At 42.3% G+C, this 22,232-nt stretch overlaps 1 protein-coding gene across 5 annotated transcripts in view; it reads left to right on the top strand.

The window, feature by feature from the left end:
* Positions 1-21,977, top strand: part of LOC115136190 (long-chain-fatty-acid--CoA ligase 6-like) — a 104,912-nt gene extending 82,935 nt beyond the window's left edge. For 4 of the 5 annotated variants that reach the window (XM_065023887.1, XM_029671739.2, XM_065023888.1 and 1 more), the window contains 12 exons: positions 877-950; positions 1,376-1,453; positions 2,759-2,893; positions 3,084-3,218; positions 3,787-3,882; positions 4,086-4,158; positions 7,219-7,307; positions 7,481-7,597; positions 7,779-7,922; positions 12,906-13,007; positions 13,339-13,410; positions 13,565-15,008. In XM_065023887.1, coding sequence (XP_064879959.1) covers positions 877-950; positions 1,376-1,453; positions 2,759-2,893; positions 3,084-3,218; positions 3,787-3,882; positions 4,086-4,158; positions 7,219-7,307; positions 7,481-7,597; positions 7,779-7,922; positions 12,906-13,007; positions 13,339-13,410; positions 13,565-13,738 — 1,289 coding nt within the window. In that variant the 3' untranslated portion in view covers positions 13,739-15,008. Of the gene's footprint in view, positions 1-876; positions 951-1,375; positions 1,454-2,758; positions 2,894-3,083; positions 3,219-3,786; positions 3,883-4,085; positions 4,159-7,218; positions 7,308-7,480; positions 7,598-7,778; positions 7,923-12,905; positions 13,008-13,338; positions 13,411-13,564; positions 15,009-20,534 lie in introns of those variants that run through there. The other variant, XM_065023891.1, reaches the window with a different exon arrangement.
* Positions 21,978-22,232: the final 255 nt, after the last annotated feature.

The raw sequence follows: 22,232 nt of genomic DNA, 5'->3' as shown, positions 1-22,232 counted from the left end.
ACCGAATCAAGTGTGATACAAGAACAATGTAGTTACATAAGATATACTTTTAACTATCATGTACCCACCCAGGAGCAAGCAACTTAATGTAAAGGGAAACCCAGTAAAGTACACCCTTTATAAATACTATGTAGTTACAATGTAACAACCTTTGCAGACAATAGACAACAACCTTGTTACCATGTCATTTACAAAGTAACAGCTACGTAACTACTATGTTACTTGAGTTATTACTGTGGAGTTACATAGTAATAGGGGCAACAATGTAAGGCGCTTGGTAATTTTATTACGGTCTGGCCACAAATACAGTCATATAGAATACCCTGGTATTTCCACACATGTAACCACAGCTTTAGTCACAAACAGCCTACTGCAATCATGGAAAGAGTGCCATCTGTTGGTCTTTCAGTGTAACTTCCATCAGCCAGTATGTGTTTTCCCATGGTGGATGTTTCCCCTGGTGCACTTGTTACACGCCTGCCCTGAGGCCAATCTAAACTCCTGTCTCTCTGAGTGTGTGTGTTCCAAAGGCTGTTACAGGGTTATTCAACTCAGGTTGCTCCCACTATGGCAAAGCAAAACACATACTGTTCATGTGTAGCCTGAAAAACAAGTGCCACAATGATAATTATGTTCGTTCCTAGGCTGCTAACTTGTTTTTCCGGATATATATGTCTAACCTTGTTGTTTTCCATCGATTGATACTGGATGGGTCCCAAAAGGAAAACCGTTTCCATATACAGTCATGGGTGTACACTTTTTACCATAGTCCTAAATATGCACTATAAGGGAATAGCGTGCTATCCATTGTTGAGAGTAGGTGGAGGAGGAGTCCATTGATTTTGTTGCACTGTTTTCTGTCCCTCTCCTCCGTAGGAAACCCAAAGGGAGTCATGCTGACACACGGGAATGTTGTGGCTGATTTCTCAGGCTTCCTCAAAGTGACAGATGTAAGTTCGATCGGACTATGGTATAGCTGACCCTTTCTGTGGAAGAAATGTCCCTTGTACAGTATTTATCTTGAGTAGGTGCTAAATGTCCCATTTATGTAACGATATTAGATGTAAGACTCACTAAATGGCTTCAAGTCCCATATCTTACATGGGACAATAACAAGATGGAAATGTACAATGCACAAATGTATTTGTTTTTGTGTGCTTGTGTATAATATCTGTTTCTCATTAAGATCATGTTTGACAGTTGAGTGGTGAGAAACAAACCCCACTGGGCACAGAAGTCATTCAACATCTATTCTGCATTGGTTCAATGTAATTTCGTTGAAATGACGTGGAAACAACGTTGATTCAACCATTGTGTACCCGATGGGGCGGTTCTAATCCCCTGCTAACCACTTTTCCTCTTCCTCATGCCACAGAAAGTAATATTCCCAAACCAAGACGACGTTCTTATCTCCTTCCTGCCTCTGGCGCACATGTTTGAAAGACTCATCCAGGTAATGTCTCAAACAAAGCCCACACTAAGCTTTCATCTTTATAACTGTGTGTGTGTGTGTGTGTGTGTGTGTGTGTGTGTGTGTGTGTGTGTGTGTGTGTGTGTGTGTGTGTGTGTGTGTGTGTGTGTGTGTGTGTGTGTGGTGTGTGTGTGTACACATGTACCTGTATTTTCAGACATGTAGGATCTTGGCGATTACCCTTGTCCTTGGCTGTTATTGACCTGGTTATCTGCGGTTGGATTTCATTGTGACATTATATTATTATATAGGCATATCATCTGCTTGCTCTGGATAAGCTGGCTCATACAGTCATGGGTGTGCATTATTTCTGCCGGTTCTAACAGCTTCGCCCCCACAGGAAACTTGAGCCCTGCTGTTAACCCCCCACGCTGCCTCTAGCTTGGGATGCATCCTAAATTGCATCCTATCCCCTATATACTGAACTACTTTCGACATAGGGCCTTGGTCAAAAGTAGTGTACTACAAAGGGAATAGGGTGCTATTTAAATTGCAGGCTTGGTCTGTTGTTTCCGATAGCTGTGGTTCCATAGCTCGTGTTTTCAGTCCCTAACTACTGATTTTGGATCAGTCCCATATGTATTATTTTGAATAACTACTATGAGTTAAACAACAAAGCTGGCACTGGATCAGCTTCAGTACTGAAGGGGTAAAGCAACCATACAGGTTCAACCGAGGTTCTTTCCTTGTTAGTGTGTGAGACACAGACACAGGAAACCACCTCTCTTCCCCTCCAACACAAGCAGGCACATACTTCATGTTCACAAGAATGCACACACCCAATGTATGTGACCTTTATGTAACTAATGTAAACGCCTTTAAGTTCATCCTCAAAAGGAACGACCCATGTTCTCCTTGTAGAACTGGTTGAATAGGCTTTTCCATATACAGTAAGTTTTATGGTCCCTGCCAGTGCGCTCCAGTCTATTATGCAAATCATGTCTTTCAACACGTGAAAGAAAAAAAGGCAGTCCCTGCAGAGCCTGTCCTCATCATGACCTCAAAAACAGGAACTGTTCCAAAGAACTGTGTGAATTGTGGTACTTTCAAGACATCTCAGAAACTCTGAACCTCCGAGTTAAAATCAATATATTTTTTTGCGTTAAGTTTCCTGTTTGTCAATTCTGATATTTTGCAAGTGGGAAAGTCGGAGCCCTAGTTTCCAAGTGGACATTTTAGAGTTTTCGAGTTCCGAGTTGTCTTGAAAGCGGCATTAGGCCAGATCTATGCAACTGAATACAAGAAGTGCTTTTTGACTCAGTTGTAACTGTTAGGTTCTTTCCCCAGTCTGTGGTGTATTGTCACGGTGGCCGGATCGGTTTCTTCCAAGGCGACATCCGCCTGTTGTCTGATGACATGAAGGCCTTACGGCCCACCATCTTCCCTGTGGTACCTCGACTGCTCAACCGCATGTACGACAAGGTGAGAGAACCAGCCTTTACACCCCCCCCCTACACACACACCTCCCTTCATTTTTCATATCTTATATCAACTCACCCCCTCTCTTGAATGTCTATGTGTGTGTGTGTGTGTGTGTGTGTGTGTGTGTGTGTGTGTGTGTGTGTGTGTGTGTGTGTGTGTGTGTGTGTGTGTGTGTGTGTGTACTCTACAGATATTCAGCCAGGCCAACACCCCATTGAAGCGTTGGCTGCTGAACTTTGCAGCTAAGAGAAAAGGGGCAGAGGTCAGCAGGGGGATCATCCGCATGGACAGCCTGTGGGATAAGATATTCTTCAGTAAGATACAGGTATCCACCTCCCCTCCTCCATTCCTTCTCTTCTCCTCCTGCCTATGAGTGGCCTGATATGGTGCCCCCGCACATTGGCTACCCGGACTATCTGCATTGTGCCCCGCCACCCACCAACCCCTCTTTTACGCTACTGCTACTCTCTGTTTATCATATATGTATAGTCAATTTAACCATATCTACATGTACATACTACCTCAATTAGCCTGACTTACCGGTGCCTATATGTAGCCTCGCTACAGTTATTTTTCATTGTTGTTTTTATTTCTTTACTTATCCATTGTTCACCTAATACCTATTTTTTACTTAAAAATTACACTGTTGGTTAGGGCCTGTATGTAAGCATTTCACTGTAAGGTCTACTACACCTGTTGTTTTCGGCGCACGTGACAAATAAACTTTGATTTGATTTGCTGTGTGTGTACAGGCAATAAAATGGGAATATGCACTGTGACCCGTGGAAGTGTTGCTAGGCAGGCAGGATGCACTGTATTTCAACAACACAGACTGCATTCCTGGTGTGTTGTGGGAGTTTGGGTTGTGTAATAGTATCGTGTTCTGTTGGCAGGCCAGCCTGGGTGGGAGGTTACGCATGATTGTAACTGGAGCTGCGCCGGCCTCCCCCACTGTACTGGGGTTTCTCAGGGCTGCACTGGGTTGTCAGGTAAGTGATGCACACGTGAATGCGCACACACAAACACACACATGGTGGATAAACACACACATGCAGCTGCATGCGTAAGCATACACATGCGCACACACACGCACATGTGTTGACAAACACACAAATGCATGCAGCCACAAGCACACCATCAGACTGATCATATCACATCCTGCTAACATCCTGTCTGTCCTGGCTGTCTGTAGGTGTATGAGGCGTATGGCCAGACAGAGTGTACTGCTGGTTGTACTTTCACCACTCCTGGAGACTGGACCTCAGGTGAGCTTATCTCTCCTCACCCCTCTCCTCAACGCTCTTCCCTTCTCCTCTCTTCCCCACTCCTTTCTTCTCTTCTCCTCTCTCCCCCACTCCTTTCTTCTCATCTTTTCTCTTCTCCTCTCTCCCCCACTCCTTTCTTCTCATCTTTTCTCTTCTCCTCTCTCCCCCACTCCTTTCTTCTCATCTTTTATCTTCTCCTCTCTTCCCCACTCCTTTCTTCTCATCTTTTCTCTTCTCCTTTCTTCCCCACTTCTTTCTTCTCATCTTTTCTCTTCCCCACTCTTTTCTTCTCATCTTTTCTCTTCCCCACTCCTTTCTTCTCATCTTTTCTCTTCTCCTCTCTTCCCCACTGCTTTCTTCTCATCTTTCTCTTCTCCCTCTCTCCCCCACTCCTTTTTCTTCTCTTCTCCTCTCTCCCACACTCCTTTCTTCTCTTCTCCTCTCTCCCCCACTCCTTTCTTCTCTTCTCCTCTCCCCCACTCCTTTCTTCTCTTCTCCTTTCTCCCCCACTCATTTCTTCTCATCTCTTCTCTTCTCCTTTCTTCTCCTCTTTTACTTGTCTCCTCTTCTACTCCACTTCAACCGGTCAACAGCTGTTCCACTCCTAGTACACCCAAGTGGTGCAACTATACATAGGGAGCCATTTGGGACCCACCCCTACATTAGGCCAGGGAGCAAGAGTACCTTTATGACATCAGAGTACAGTCGGCTCTAGCCCATGCCTGTTTAAAAACATTATACTTCACCACTGGGGTGAAAGTCTAAGAGGTTTTACAACGGTGGAAACACAAGCCCACAGAGATAACACGCTGTGTATTGGGGACACATTATAGTGTGACTGAGTATAGCTGCTGCTGACTGATGCCAACATTAACAAGGCCCTCCATGTCCTGAGGAGATGGGGTTATGAGTCAGTGTCGCTTGCTTTCAGCGGAAGGACCACCGCAACGTGTAATATTTTACTGTGAACACTACAGCTGAAGCTAACTCTTTCCTCCGCCGCACGTAAGTGCTTTCAGCTTCAGACTCAAACAAACAAACAAGGTTCTCACTGTTTTTAGCTCTGTGGCTTCCGGTTGGCTGCACGTTTCAGGGCCACAACCATTTCCCCTCTGTAATGTGTGAGAATAGGGGCAACTAGTCGGGAGGCTTAATTGTAGTTGGGTCAACAACCTTTGGATCACAGCCAGTATTTACCCACGTACTCTGATGTGCTACAAAACACTGGCAGTTGCAGTATTTCAACCCAAGCATGCAATAGACACTTTATTGTCTCGGTGAAACAGCCATGGCCAAAGGTTACACTGGAAATATGTTGAGCTGCAGTACATTTGAATGGATGCTAGAGCAGCTCTAACACCTGACCCACCCATCAGCCCACTGAATCATCGGTTATGTCCCAAATGGCACCCTATTTCCTATATAGTGCACTACTTTTGACCAGAGCCCTATGGGAATAGGGTCCCCTATGGGTCCTGGTCAAAAGCTGTGCACTATATAAGGAATAAGATGTGATTTGGAATGCAGCCATAATCTCCTGTCTTCCTGGAAATGTCATTACTTATTACATATTATTTCATGATGCAGACTTTGCCAGGTCTAGCATAAATTTCCAGCCCAAGGACCACTCAAAACCCACCCACAAGGCCTGAAAACTAGGCCAAAATGTTTTTGTTTTTTTCAGCAAGAGAGGAGTTGTTAAATAGGTGTCTCCATAATGACAATCTAGATACAACTGGTAAAAAAGGCAAAATTGACTGAGAACACATTCTCATTTACAGCAACGACCTGGGGAATAGTTACAGGGGAGAGGAGGGGGAATGAATGAGCCAATTGGACGCTGGGATGATTAGGTGGTTATGATAGTATGAGGGTCAGACTGGGTATTTAGCCAGGACACCAGGGTTATCACCCCTACTCTTACGAGTAGTGCCATAGTATCTTTAGTGACCACAGAAAGTCAGGAAACCAATTTAACGTCCCATCTGAAAAACAGCACCCTACACAGGGCAATGTTCCCAATAAAATATATTTTTTTGTGATCTTGATCAAGTGTTTGTAAGCTACTCTGGACTTCTATAGGCCCTGCGCATTATACTCTTCGACACTATTAAAAACAATTTGGAACTCGCTAGTGCTGTTATTCGTTTGTTGTTCTCACATGACTTGTCATGAAGTGCTGCTCTCCTCTCACTTGTGACTCTCTCAACACACGGCCCTCCCCATCCCTCGATCCCTCCCTCCCTACCACTCTCTCAGCAACAGACTGACTCACTACCTGATTATCAATAGCAGCAGGTCACAGTGAAATAAATAGATAAAAAAATACACAAAAAATAGAAATACCATAGAAATACCATGGCAGCGGCGGTGTTACTTAGAAGTAGCGCAAAAACCTGCAACCCGCAACCAATACATTTTCCCCTGTGACATTGTTTTCAAAGGACTTCAATGTTCAGAAAAACCATGGACATGGCAACCCTGATCAGTACACTCTCTTAATAAGGCCCTGTGCTCTTACAGTTCCTGGGCAGTGGGGCAGCCTGCTGTTGGTTTGGAATCAGACACAACTGAATGTGTGGATGACATTCAGGGATCTCAGTGGGGAATAACAATTTCAGATCTTCACACACCCTAGAATTGAGCTTTGGCTTTGTGCCTTGCAATGTTTTTATGTTTAGCAAGTATGGAGAAAAGTATGACTTCTCTAACTATTGTGCAGGCCTGATTGTCAAACAATATACATTTTTGCGTATTTCCACTAAAATATGCACATTTGAGTTGTAAAGGTAATATAGTCATGATTAAGGAACATTTGTATTGCGTCAAATTAAAATATTATTGAACTGCTCCCCCTACTGGTTTGATTCTATATTTCAGTATTTTCAGCTTCACATTGGAGTTTTGGCCTGACTGTATAAATGTATACTTTTTGGTGGCAGCCAATTTACTTTTATTTATCTAATGACTTCAATCCACCAAATGAAGATGTGACTCCACAGCTGTCTGTACACTAGATTTTTTTCTCATACTTCTCCATGGTTTGATGGCTAACTCTAGGTCATGTGGGGGCACCATTGCCATGTAACCTCATCAAGCTGGTGGATGTGGCTGAGAAGAACTACTTTGCACGCAAGGGAGAAGGAGAGGTGAGTTCAATAAAGCATCAAGGACATTTTAGGGTAATCCCTATTTGAACATGGTCCCAGACAGTTGATCACTGAGGCTATGTAAGCATTAGTCGATTTGATAGTTTGGTGCTGAACACATTCTCTTTAATTCTCACTCTGTGGCTGTCTCCCTCTCTCTGATCATCCATTAGGTGTGTGTGAAAGGACCCAATGTTTTCAAGGGCTACCTCAAAGACCCTGAGAGGACTGCTGAAACCCTGGACACAGATGGTTGGCTCCACACCGGAGACATAGGGAGATGGTTACCTGTACGTACACATGCTTGTTTATGACCCTTCCCTTGAAAATACATTTCCTCAAACATCTATTTGCCTTCCTGGTGTTATATACCCTCAATATCAGGGCCAAATCCTAACTTGACATTCACAACTATTTCAATTCAAATGTAAGGTATGTGCCTATTTTTGATGTCTGCCCTCCGCTCCTCAGAACGGTACACTGAAGATCATTGACAGGAAGAAGCACATCTTTAAGCTGGCCCAGGGAGAGTACATCTCCCCTGAGAAGATAGAGAACATTTACATCCGCTGTGAGCCTGTGACCCAGCTCTACGTCCATGGTGACAGCCTACAGGTGATCTCCCTAACCACTTGGTTGTTATCACATGACAGCCTACAGGTGATCTCCCTAACCACTTGGTTGTTATCACATGACAGCCTACAGGTGATCTCCCTAACCACTTGGTTGTTATCACATGACAGCCTACAGGTGATCTCCCTAACCACTTGGTTGTTATCACATAACAGCCGATGGTAAGAGTTGTTTGGCCATTATCATTAAAGTTGAGCAGAACCACTGGAACACAGCTAGACATTAGCCCTATAAAAATCTGTCAGTTTACACTAGAAATCATTTTTTTCATCAATTCACTGCGTACACACTTCCGCATCTGCGATGAAAGGTGGCAAGCGATGTTTGTCAGACCGTGAGGCATCCCGAAAATTAGTCTTCTCACAAAATTGGATAACACTTTACTTGACACCCAGTGTCATAACACATTATGATACAGTCATAACCATGTCATAATATGTCATAACAGCTGACATAACTTGTCATAATATGGTCTATATTGCATTATTTTATCACTGGTTATGATACCAACAAAAGAGTGACAGAACCCACAAAACATGCACCTCTGTTGCTTATGACTAGGATGAATGCAGGAGCAGATTTCAGGTACAAGAAACCCTCTTTTTGACTGATATAAGGTCATGTACATGATAGGCCTATCTGGCTTACATGATTATGATGGTCATAATGCATCTTGGCAGTGTCATAAATCACATGAGCGAAGTTCACTGAACCACCTCGACTAAAATTACAATTGATAGCCTTTGAGTTAGAGTATGATCATTTTTAAAAACATGACACTGATACTGAGGTTAATTGGTAAACTATAACAGACTATGTGAGGTCAAAAAATGTAGGTATCATAACAGGTGTTATGTAGGTGTCATAATCAGCCATAAAATAACACAATATATGTCACAATAAGTGTAAATATGGGTCATGACAGTGTTATGGCAAGTTATGTCAGCTGTTATGACACATTATGACATGGTTATGACCGTGTCATAACGTCTTATAACGCTGGGTTTAAAGTAAAGTGTTACCCAAAATCGTCTGTAGCGTCTGAATGGTTTGACCATTATTACCCCTCTATGGAAAGATGAGACTCTCCCGAACACAATGGTGTTTTCCGTTTTGCTCTACGACCCCCACGAGCGTCTTGGGACTAGTCTGAAGTCAGTACAACCGATCTACTAACTTCTGTCTGTAGCGTCAAAACAGTTTGGACAACACACTAATATGACCCCTCTGTTGAAAGGTGAGACTCTCACAAACACAAATATGTTGTTTTGCTCTAGGATGCCCACAGGCCACACCAGACCCGTCTGAAGGTCCCCATACCAGTTGAAAAAATTAAATGAAAAAAAAAAAAAAAAAAAATGAAACAAAATGATTAACGCAGCATGTAAAGTGTTGGTCCCATGTTTTATGAGCTGAAATAAAACATCCCAGAAATTGTCCTTATGCAAATGTATTTCTCAAAAATGTTGTGCACAGATTTGTTTACATTCCTGTTAGTGAGCATTTCTCCTTTGCCAAGATAATCCATTACAACTGACAGGTGTGACATATGAAGAAGCTGATTAAACAGCATGATTATTACACAGGTGCACCTTGTGCTGGGGACAATAAAAGGCAACTGTAAAATGTGCAGTTTTGTTAGACAACACAATGCCAAAGATGTCTCAAGTTGAGGGAGTGTGCAATTGGCATGCTGACTGGAGGAATTTCCACCAGAGCTGTTACCAGAGAATTTATCGTTAATTTCTTAAGCCACCTCCAATTTTGCTTTAGATAATTTAGCAGTTCATCCAACCAGCCTCACAACCGCAGACCACCTGTATAGCGTTGTGTGGACGAGCGGTTTGCTGATGTCAACATTGTGAACAGAGTGCCCAATGATGGCGGTGGGGTTATGGTATGGGCAGGCATAAGCTACGGACAACGAACACAATTGCATTTATCGATGGCAATTTGAATGCACAGAGATACCGTGACAAGATCCTGAGGCCCATTGTAATGCCATTCATCCACCACCACCACCTCATGTTTCAGCATGATAATGCAAGGCCCCATGTTGCAAGGATCTGTACACAATTCCTGGAAGCTGAAAATGTCCCAGTTCTTCCATGGCCTGCATACTTACCAGATACAGTGGGGAGAACAAGTATTTGATACACTGCCGATTTTGCAGGTTTTCCTACTTACAAAGCATGTAGAGGTCTGTCATTTTTATCATAGGTACACTTCAACTGTGAGAGACGGAATCTAAAACAAAAATCCAGAAAAACACATTGTATGATTTTTAAGTAATTAATTAGCATTTTATTGCATGACATAAGTATTTGATACATCAGAAAAGCAGAACTTAATATTTGGTACAGAAACCTTTGTTTGCAATTACAGAGATCATACGTTTCTTGTAGTTCTTAACCAGGTTTGCACACACTGCAGCAGGGATTTAGGCCCACTCCTCCATACATACCTTCTCCAGATCCTTCAGGTTTCGGGGCTGTCGCTGGGCAATACGGACTTTCAGCTCCCTCCAAAGATGTTCTATTGGGGTCAGGTCTGGAGACTGGCTAGGCCACTCCAGGACCTTGAGATGCTTCTTACGGAGCCACTCCTTAGTTGCCCTGGCTGTGTGTTTCGGGTCGTTGTCATGCTGGAAGACCCAGCCCATCTTCAATGCTCTTACTGATCCTCCCCTCAATACGGTGCAGTCATCCTGTCCCCTTTGCAGAAAAGCATCCCCAAAGAATGATGTTTCCACCTCCGTGCTTCACGGTTGGGATGGTGTTCTTGGAGTTGTACTCATCCTTCTTCTTCCTCCAAACAGGGCGAGTGGAGTTTAGAGCAAAAAGCTCTATTTTTGTCTCATCAGACCACATGACCTTCTCCCATTCCTCTTCTGGATCATTCAGATGGTCATTGGCAAACTTCAGACGGGCCTGGACATGCGCTGGATTGAGCTGGGGGACCTTGCGTGCGCTGCAGGATTTTAATCCATGACGGCGTAGTGTGTTACTAATGGTTTTCTTTGAGACTGTGGTCCCAGCTCTCTTCAGGTCATTGACCAGGTCCTGCCGTGTAGTTCTGGGCTGATCCCTCACCCTCCTCATGATCATTGATGCCCCACGAGGTGAGATCTTTCATGGAGCCCCAGACCGAGGGTGATTGACCGTCATCTTGAACATCTTCCATTTTCTAATAATTGCGCCAACAGTTGTTGCCTTCTCACCAAGCTGCTTGCCTATTGTCCTGTAGCCCATCCCAGCCATGTGCAGGTCTACAATTTTATCCCTGATGTCCTTAAACAGCTCTCTGGTCTTGGCCATTGTGGAGAGGTTGGAGTCTGTTTGATTGAGTATGTGGACAGGTGCAGTTAATACAGGTAATGAGTGAGAACATGAGGGCTTCTTAAAGAAAAACTAACAGGTCTGTGAGAGACGGAATTCTTACTGGTTGGTAGGTGATCAAATACTTATGTCATGCGATAAAATGCAAATTAATTACTTAAAAATCATACAATGTGATTTTCTGGATTTTTGTTTTAGATTCCGTCTCTCACAGTTGAAAGTGTACCTATGATAAAAATTACAGACCCCTACATGCTTTGTAAGTAGGAAAACCTGCAAAATCGGCAGTGTATCAAATACTTGTTCTCCCCACTGTATGTCACCCGTTGAGCATGTTTGGGATGCTCTGGATCAACGTGTACGCCAGCGTGTTCCAGATCCCGGCAATATCCAGAAACTTCAACCAGCCATTGAAGAGGAGTGGGACAACATTCCACAGGCCACAATCAACAGCCTGAACAACTCTATGCAAAGGAGATCTGTGGCACTGCATAAGGCACATTTTTTAAAGGTATCTGTGACCAACAGATGCATATCTGTATTCCCAGTCATGTGACATTAGGGACTAATGAATTTATTTCAATTGACTGTTGCTCAGTAAAATCTGTGAAGTTGTTACATGTTGCGTTTATATTTTTGTTCAATGCACATATAGGGACAATTTATTCAAAAAATAAGGGGTTAAATACATATAAAAAAAATACATATAAACCTTTTCTCTTTCTTAAATCTCTCAGATATAGGACACTTCAGAACAAATTTCCTTGAGATTATTTTGGGACTATCTGTTCCATGTAGTGAATCTGTTATTCAATGTGTTTATATGGGCTAATAACAGTCAGGCCAACATTTTTTTTCATCAAATAATTTTTGTAGATATTTTTTTCATACTTCAACGGCTCTTAAAATGTAAAATCAAATAGATAAATGATCCTTGGTATGACCTTATTAAACAATTCCATATAGCTTAGTCGAACCCCCCTCTCTCTCCCGGCTTAGACTGTAATGGGTTAAAACCACAGTTTATGCTGGATACTGTTTATGTACAGATATTTTCATAGATAGTGTTAGGTGCCTCCTAAGAAGAGGTAGATGCAGGAGTCAGGAGCAGGAGAGCAAGGAATTCCAGTTTGCACAGTCCTTTATTATAAATCCCAACCCACCAACAACAGGCGGGGAAAATCATGAAACACACGGAGGAGAAACCTCTACTCCTAAATATAGTACCCACAGTACAACGACTGAGAGGAAAAAAACCCTGTGGCGCAAACACGCACCCCTTACAGAGCTAACAAGCTAAATTAATCCCGCACAAAGACTAGCAGGCTGCGATGGTTAATAAACCCACCAAAATTAACTAATCAGAAACAGGTGATAACAATAACAGACAGACACAAACGAAAAGGAAAAATGGATCGGTGGCAGGTGGCAGGTAGTAGGCCGGGACGACGACTGCCGAGCACTGCCCGAACAGGGAGGGGAGCCACCTTTGGTGGAAGTCGTGACGGATAGACACATACTTACTTACCTACTTAGGCCTATTGAGAGAGAGAGAAGAGAGAGAGAAAAATACAGAACATTTGATTATTTCTCATTTCTAAAGGTTACTTGTGTGTTTCTGTTCTAGTCCTGTCTGGTTGCCATAGTTGTTCCTGACCCAGAGACAATGCCTGCATGGGCCCTGAAGAAAGGCATGGAGGGGAGCTATCGGGACCTCTGTAAAAATACTGTATGTGATTTCAATCCCATCTTTACATTCAATGGTGTTTTCATTCTGTTTGTTGCCATGATGAAGGAGAGGCTTGAAATAATCAACTATGTGCATAGATGTGAATAGATTGACGTAATCAAAAGAAAGGATTCCTGTTGCACAACATTCATGTCTAGGTACTGCGCTTTTAGAGAAAGATCATCAGATCCTCAGACCCTGAGTAAACTGATTCAAGAAAAGAAAAGGGCACCTTGTTGAACCCTTTGAGTTGTTGAATAGATCGACATAGCACAACACATGGTATTGTCTTAGAGTCATGGTATGGTGTCTTGTGTGTGTGTATGTAAAGGTTCTGAAGAAAGCCATCATGGAAGACTTGCAGAGACTGGGCAAGGCCAGTGGCCTCCACTCGTTTGAGCAGGTGTGTGTGTGTCAATTGTAAGGTGTTCATTGGTGAGGGCAAATGACAACTCTCTGAAAGTGAATACCTAGATGATGATGACAAATAGCTGATATGCACACATGACCTGGCAAAGGATCCTGTCTACATTCTAATGTATTCTGTCTGTCCCAAGGTGAAAAACATCCACATCCACAACGAGCAGTTCTCCATACAGAATGGCCTGTTGACTCCCACACTAAAAGCGAAGAGACCCGAGCTGAGGGAGTTTTTCAAGGAGAAGATTGAAGACCTGTACGAAAAACATCTCCATGTGAAACACTACCACAGAATAAACATTTCTCAGTAACATCAGTCCTCATTTAACATTTGTCATTCACTCCCCTTCACCCCCATCCAACCACAAAACAGACTCAAACCAACCAAACAAGTTACTGACCGTGGGTCAGGAAGGAAGTATCAACTTAGCTCTTTGGACCCCCACTGACCAAGTTCTGTCTGCTGCTCCAGGGCAGCCTAGCAGTGTGTTGGGCCAGTAACCGAAAGGTTGCTGGTTTGAATACCTGAGCCGACAAGGTGAAACATCTGTTGATGTGCCCTTGAGCAAGGCACTTAACCTTAATTTACTCCAGGGGCGCCGTACTACTATGGCTGACCCGGTGAAACAACACATTTCACCTACAGTACTCGGTATATGTGACAATACATCTGTATTATTTTTTTCCAATGTAGAGCTAAAACCAAATCAGCCTCATCTCTTATCTTGAAACGCCAGCAACAGACAGTCAACATAGCCTGCATGCTCCTCTTTCTTTTGTAGGCCTATCAAAACATTACAAAAAAATGATGCAATCTTTAAGTTTTTCTCCATGTTGTGCTCAGAGAATTTGCCTGGTAAGAACATACCGACCTCAAATAAGGGCATTGCATGCAGTGTGCCCTGCATTGCTGGGACCGTTGTTACAGGAGACTTCAAAATGAGTCCTGGGCTTTAAAGGCAGTCAACAGGGGTGTAAAAACGTTTTGTCTGTTGCAAAACCTTTTCCAACAAAAACAGCTTAATCAAAACGTAAAACATTTTTTCAACAAAAACTAGAGTTTTATTGGACAAATTCAGGTAGGCCCCTCCCGTTCCATTTGTTCTGTTTGCTTCCATTTGGTTCCTAGAGTAAATGGTAAACGCTTTCCATGCAAGGCAAAACGTTTTGCAACGGAATCCGACTAATGAATACACCCTGGTATACCAACACCGTCAACCGTCATACTGCAAGGCTTTTTCATGTAGTCGAGATCGACAAGCTCCACTCATTGACGGAGGTTAAAACAAAATGGACTGTGAAAATGTGGGTTTATGTAGTACAAATGTATAGGCTTTTGAGTTCATTTCAGTCCCAAATTATTACTATGTGGATGTACATATTAAGGACAACTAGACATAAGCATATTTAAGCAGTGGTTTGAATGGATTGTTTTGCGTGTAGTGAGATGAATTGTAACTTTATTTAATCTGTTGTCAAATGGAATCAGCACCATATCCTTGTATTGAATGAGTGCAGCAACAGGGATTAGGGGTTGGGATGGGACATAGAAAAATAAAATACATTCTGGAATCATTTTAATTTATTATTTCTTTATTCTTTTCCATGTCAAGCGATGCTTAAACAAATTAAAACAGAATTACCTTTGCATTGCAACATTTGGCTGGGCGATATAGACAGAAAGTGTTAAAGGCCCAGTGGAAACACAAATGTGATTTCCTGTGTTTTTTTATATATATATATATATATATATATATATATTTCCACCCTGAGGTTGGAATAATACTGTGAAATTGTGAAAATTATGATAATGCAATCATTTTTATTGTAACTGCTGTACGAAAGAAACATTTGAAATTTGTTCCTGTTTTGGTGTCAGGGAATTTTGGCCTACCATGGTGACATCACCATGCAGTAAATGAGTTAATAAACCAATAAGAAAGAGTTCCAAACCTCTCTGCCAATAACTGCACATTCAGTTTTACCCTCGCCACTCAAGGCTGCCCTAGACAGTCCTAGAAAAATGATTGCTTGACAAATGGCTCTTTTCTAAGAATGTATTATTATTTAAAAAATATACAATTTTCAAAAACAAAAAAAATCACCTTATGGTACTTAATTATTACCCTGAAATGATCTGATATTGAGATCTGCATTGGACCTTTAAAGGGATACTGCGAGATTCGGGCCTTTTGTTCTACTTACCCAGAGTCTGATGAACTCATGGATACCATTTTTATGTCTCTGTACCCATACCCGTATGTCTCTGTACCCGTATGTCTCTGTACCCGTACCCATATGTCTCTGTACCCGTATGTCTCTGTACCCGTATGTCTTTGTACCCGTATGTCTCTGTACCCGTATGTCTCTGTACCCATATGTCTCTGTACCCGTATGTCTCTGTACCCGTATGTCTCTGTACCCATATGTCTCTGTACCCGTATGTCTCTGTACCCGTATGTCTCTGTACCCGTATGTCTCTGTACCTGTATGTCTCTGTACTCGTATGTCTCTGTACCCGTATGTCTCTGTACCCCTCTGTACCCATAGAATTCCAGTCATTGCGCTAACGCTAAAACTAGAGCTAACTTACTTTATACTGCACAGAGACATAACAATTGTATCCACGGGTTTATCGGACTCTGGGTAAGTAGAACAAGGGCAATATAATAGCAATGATCACGGTAGTGATATAGGGTGAACAAATCAAAGTCTTTTGTCGCGTACGCAGTTTAGCAGGTGTTATGGCGGGTGCAGTGAAATGCTTATGTTCTAGTTCCTATCAATCAATGCAGTAAATGTCAAACAAGCACACAATAATACAAAGTAAAACAAATAATCACAAATGTAGTACATTAGTAGATATATAAATAGTATGCAAACATTGTTAAAGTGACCAGTGGTCATTTACTATGTACATAGGGCAGCAGTCCGTAAGGTGCAGGGTAAAGTATGCAACAGTTGGACACAGTCTCCATTGATATGTGTCTCCTGAGTTTTTGGAGTATAATGAGCTTGACACAGGTAAAGTGGCTGAGTGATTGGTTTACCTCTTCTGTAGGTTTACTTTGGCACAACAAAGTCTACTTGGAGCTAGCGTCCAAGTGCATGCTTCTTCTTATCAGCAGCCAACAACTACAATGTTGAGAGCTGAAGGTCTATAGGGCATATTTTCTTCCAAGTACCTCAGATGAAGTTTCATCATCATAGTTGATGTTTGATTTTAGTAGGGGAAAGGCTGCACCTCAGCGGCTGAGGCTCTGAAATATGTTTGTGAGAGCAGGACCTCAAATAGTCTGTTACAGCTTACCAATTAACCTCAGTATCAGTGTCATGTTTTTAAAAATGATCCTATTCTAACTCAAAGCCTATCAATTGTAACTTTAGTGGAGGTTGTTCAATTAACTTCTCTCATGTGATTGTCTTTTAACTGAGGCCTGAAGACTAGCCCACAAAGTAAACGTCTACAGCAGGCTAACCCAGTCTTGTGACACATGTTGCGTTCCCCTGCTCAGACGTTGCATGCGTCCACCATCGACTGACAGATTGATATAACATATGATGTGGTTAGCTCATACTAAAATACCTATCCAGGCGTTGTAAGATCTGGCATGCTTCTGCAACGCCTGGGCAGAGGAATACGCCCATAGACGACCAGGGCTCAAACCATAGCATTCATAACACTTTTTCAAACAAGACAGGGGCAGATTAATATAATACATTTGCAAAATTCAGCTCATTTTATTTGGTCAAAACAATATTTCCGGGCCTCCCGAGTAGCGGTTGGGCTCTACTTGGCTCATTGTGCTATAGTGACTCCCCGGTCGCCAGTTGAACGGTTTCCTCCGACACATTGGTGTGGCTGGCTTCCGGGTTAAGCTGGCGGGTGTTAAGGAGAGCGGTTAGGCGGGTCATGTTTCGGAGAACACATGACTCCACCTTCGCCTCTCCAGAGCCCATTGGGGAGTTGCAGCGATGAGACAAGTTCGAAATTGGGGAGAAAAATACTAACAAAAAAAAAAATACTAACAAAAAAAAAAATACGAATTAAAAAAAAAAAAAATACTAAAAAAAAAAACAAACAAAAAGAATACTTGACTTATCTGATCTAAGCCCTTGGCTCCAATAAAAGGAGCATAGGCCATAGACAAATGTCCTCCTCCATCTCACTCGTTTCGGGGCAAGTTTTTCCAGGTCTCACTATGTTGAGGCTACTTTCAGTCATTTCTGCCTGGACAAATAAGCCTACACCTGTCACTGAAGATCAAACTGGAAAAATGTGTCACAATCATATCCCTCAAGTCTCTGCATAAATACAAGCTGTTCAGACGATCACATGAATCCACTTCACAGATAAGATGTGATTGGCGTAGGCCTATTTGGGGAGTGTACATTGGATCTGGAAGAACAGGCATGCTTGTACAGCACTATTGTAAATTCATTTATAGAATGAAAGGAATAAAAAAGAATTGCAAGTGAAACCACGGGACTGGTTAGGAATCAATGAAGATTACATTCCAACTGATGATCAGATCACAAAGAATCCTGTAGTATGTTTATAAAATATATGAATAATATGTTTTACAGTAAATCTAAATGATGGGTAGATAGGACAGGAATCAAACTGTACATGTTTGATATTTTAATATTCAGTGTTTTTCCTTCTTTGACTAATGACACTATTTTAGATGAGTGGTCATGTCTCAAACCAGCTACAGGGTTACCTTACTCTATTTTTGTATTTCACATTTATGGCCAGCAGGGAGCGCCAACATAATTAGGGAACATTGCCACACATTTTTTCCCAGCTGAAACTCTGGAAAAGTTTTTGGGGTACCAAGATGACGGGTAGGTTTATGCCCAAATTGTTGTTGGACTTGGAGGTGGAGAATGAGGATGAATTAACTGAAGTGGCAGGTGCTGTGAAAACCGTAGAGTTTCAGCCTTCCCCCGTTGGTGATGAAGATGATTTTGGCCCAGTGGGAGAAAGATTTTTGTAGAGAATGGATTCTTGCCTTCTGGCTGATCCGTATGTGGTGTCACGATGGGTGGAAAAGAGGTTGGGGATTGTTAGGTTTTTGAAAGTGACTCAAAGTGGAATCGTGTAGATTTTTAAAAACGTTTATGCCCTCCGCACCACGCGACTGGAGGAAATAAGTGTGACACGCTTTCCTCTCCAGAGCAGGGCGCCGTTGAAAGGAGTGATAACTGGAGTGGCATGAAGTGTTGAAGAGGGTCAACTGAAGTTGAAGATTCCCAGTGTTTGTGACGAACGCCATTTGGTGCGACTCAGACCTGTGGAGAGGTGGTGAAACAGAGAAGACACCGTGTGTACTACTGAGCTTTGATGCAGTCTTCACCAGTTAAAGTCCACTAACGTGTTTTAGGTGTCAAGCTTATGGCTTATGTAGCAGTAGTGTGCAGGAGGGAGATTCCTGGATGTAAGGAGTGTGCAGGAGGACATGAGACAAAGGAATGTGTAGTATCGGTGGAAAAGGTTGTGTATTAACTGTAGTGGTACACATGGTGCTGGAAATCAGAGGGGTCTGGTGAACGGCAGGTTGAGGTTGCCAGGATCAGAGTATGGCAGAAGATGTGCTATGCTGAGGCAGTAAAGAGAGTATTAGAGGAAGATGGGTCCAGGGTGAGGGATCCTAAGAGGGTAACATTTTTTTTCATCAAATAATTTTTGTAGATATTTTTTCATACTTCAACGGCTCTTAAAATGTAAAATCAAATAGATAAATGATCCTTGGTATGACCTTATTAAACAATTCCATATAGCTTAGTCGAACCCCCCTCTCTCTCCCGGCTTAGACTGTAATGGGTTAAAACCACAGTTTATGCTGGATACTGTTTATGTACAGATATTTTCATAGATAGTGTTAGGTGCCTCCTAAGAAGAGGTAGATGCAGGAGTCAGGAGCAGGAGAGCAAGGAATTCCAGTTTGCACAGTCCTTTATTATAAATCCCAACCCACCAACAACAGGCGGGGAAAATCATGAAACACACGGAGGAGAAACCTCTACTCCTAAATATAGTACCCACAGTACAACGACTGAGAGGAAAAAAACCCTGTGGCGCAAACACGCACCCCTTACAGAGCTAACAAGCTAAATTAATCCCGCACAAAGACTAGCAGGCTGCGATGGTTAATAAACCCACCAAAATTAACTAATCAGAAACAGGTGATAACAATAACAGACAGACACAAACGAAAAGGAAAAATGGATCGGTGGCAGGTGGCAGGTAGTAGGCCGGGGGACGACGACTGCCGAGCACTGCCCGAACAGGGAGGGGAGCCACCTTTGGTGGAAGTCGTGACGGATAGACACATACTTACTTACCTACTTAGGCCTATTGAGAGAGAGAGAAAGAGAGAGAGAAAAATACAGAACATTTGATTATTTCTCATTTCTAAAGGTTACTTGTGTGTTTCTGTTCTAGTCCTGTCTGGTTGCCATAGTTGTTCCTGACCCAGAGACAATGCCTGCATGGGCCCTGAAGAAAGGCATGGAGGGGAGCTATCGGGACCTCTGTAAAAATACTGTATGTGATTTCAATCCCATCTTTACATTCAATGGTGTTTTCATTCTGTTTGTTGCCATGATGAAGGAGAGGCTTGAAATAATCAACTATGTGCATAGATGTGAATAGATTGACGTAATCAAAAGAAAGGATTCCTGTTGCACAACATTCATGTCTAGGTACTGCGCTTTTAGAGAAAGATCATCAGATCCTCAGACCCTGAGTAAACTGATTCAAGAAAAGAAAAGGGCACCTTGTTGAACCCTTTGAGTTGTTGAATAGATCGACATAGCACAACACATGGTATTGTCTTAGAGTCATGGTATGGTGTCTTGTGTGTGTGTATGTAAAGGTTCTGAAGAAAGCCATCATGGAAGACTTGCAGAGACTGGGCAAGGCCAGTGGCCTCCACTCGTTTGAGCAGGTGTGTGTGTGTCAATTGTAAGGTGTTCATTGGTGAGGGCAAATGACAACTCTCTGAAAGTGAATACCTAGATGATGATGACAAATAGCTGATATGCACACATGACCTGGCAAAGGATCCTGTCTACATTCTAATGTATTCTGTCTGTCCCAAGGTGAAAAACATCCACATCCACAACGAGCAGTTCTCCATACAGAATGGCCTGTTGACTCCCACACTAAAAGCGAAGAGACCCGAGCTGAGGGAGTTTTTCAAGGAGAAGATTGAAGACCTGTACGAAAACATCTCCATGTGAAACACTACCACAGAATAAACATTTCTCAGTAACATCAGTCCTCATTTAACATTTGTCATTCACTCCCCTTCACCCCCATCCAACCACAAAACAGACTCAAACCAACCAAACAAGTTACTGACCGTGGGTCAGGAAGGAAGTATCAACTTAGCTCTTTGGACCCCCACTGACCAAGTTCTGTCTGCTGCTCCAGGGCAGCCTAGCAGTGTGTTGGGCCAGTAACCGAAAGGTTGCTGGTTTGAATACCTGAGCCGACAAGGTGAAACATCTGTTGATGTGCCCTTGAGCAAGGCACTTAACCTTAATTTACTCCAGGGGCGCCGTACTACTATGGCTGACCCGGTGAAACAACACATTTCACCTACAGTACTCGGTATATGTGACAATACATCTGTATTATTTTTTCCAATGTAGAGCTAAAACCAAATCAGCCTCATCTCTTATCTTGAAACGCCAGCAACAGACAGTCAACATAGCCTGCATGCTCCTCTTTCTTTTGTAGGCCTATCAAAACATTACAAAAAAAATGATGCAATCTTTAAGTTTTTCTCCATGTTGTGCTCAGAGAATTTGCCTGGTAAGAACATACCGACCTCAAATAAGGGCATTGCATGCAGTGTGCCCTGCATTGCTGGGACCGTTGTTACAGGAGACTTCAAAATGAGTCCTGGGCTTTAAAGGCAGTCAACAGGGGTGTAAAAACGTTTTGTCTGTTGCAAAACCTTTTCCAACAAAAACAGCTTAATCAAAACGTAAAACATTTTTTCAACAAAAACTAGAGTTTTATTGGACAAATTCAGGTAGGCCCCTCCCGTTCCATTTGTTCTGTTTGCTTCCATTTGGTTCCTAGAGTAAATGGTAAACGCTTTCCATGCAAGGCAAAACGTTTTGCAACGGAATCCGACTAATGAATACACCCTGGTATACCAACACCGTCAACCGTCATACTGCAAGGCTTTTTCATGTAGTCGAGATCGACAAGCTCCACTCATTGACGGAGGTTAAAACAAAATGGACTGTGAAAATGTGGGTTTATGTAGTACAAATGTATAGGCTTTTGAGTTCATTTCAGTCCCAAATTATTACTATGTGGATGTACATATTAAGGACAACTAGACATAAGCATATTTAAGCAGTGGTTTGAATGGATTGTTTTGCGTGTAGTGAGATGAATTGTAACTTTATTTAATCTGTTGTCAAATGGAATCAGCACCATATCCTTGTATTGAATGAGTGCAGCAACAGGGATTAGGGGTTGGGATGGGACATAGAAAAATAAAATACATTCTGGAATCATTTTAATTTATTATTTCTTTATTCTTTTCCATGTCAAGCGATGCTTAAACAAATTAAAACAGAATTACCTTTGCATTGCAACATTTGGCTGGGCGATATAGACAGAAAGTGTTAAAGGCCCAGTGGAAACACAAATGTGATTTCCTGTGTTTTTTTTTTATATATATATATATATATATATATATATATTTCCACCCTGAGGTTGGAATAATACTGTGAAATTGTGAAAATTATGATAATGCAATCATTTTTATTGTAACT

Source organism: Oncorhynchus nerka, linkage group LG10, assembly GCF_034236695.1.
Source record: "Oncorhynchus nerka isolate Pitt River linkage group LG10, Oner_Uvic_2.0, whole genome shotgun sequence".
Lineage (NCBI taxonomy): Eukaryota > Metazoa > Chordata > Actinopteri > Salmoniformes > Salmonidae > Oncorhynchus > Oncorhynchus nerka.
This window is presented reverse-complemented; position numbering and strand designations above follow the sequence as displayed.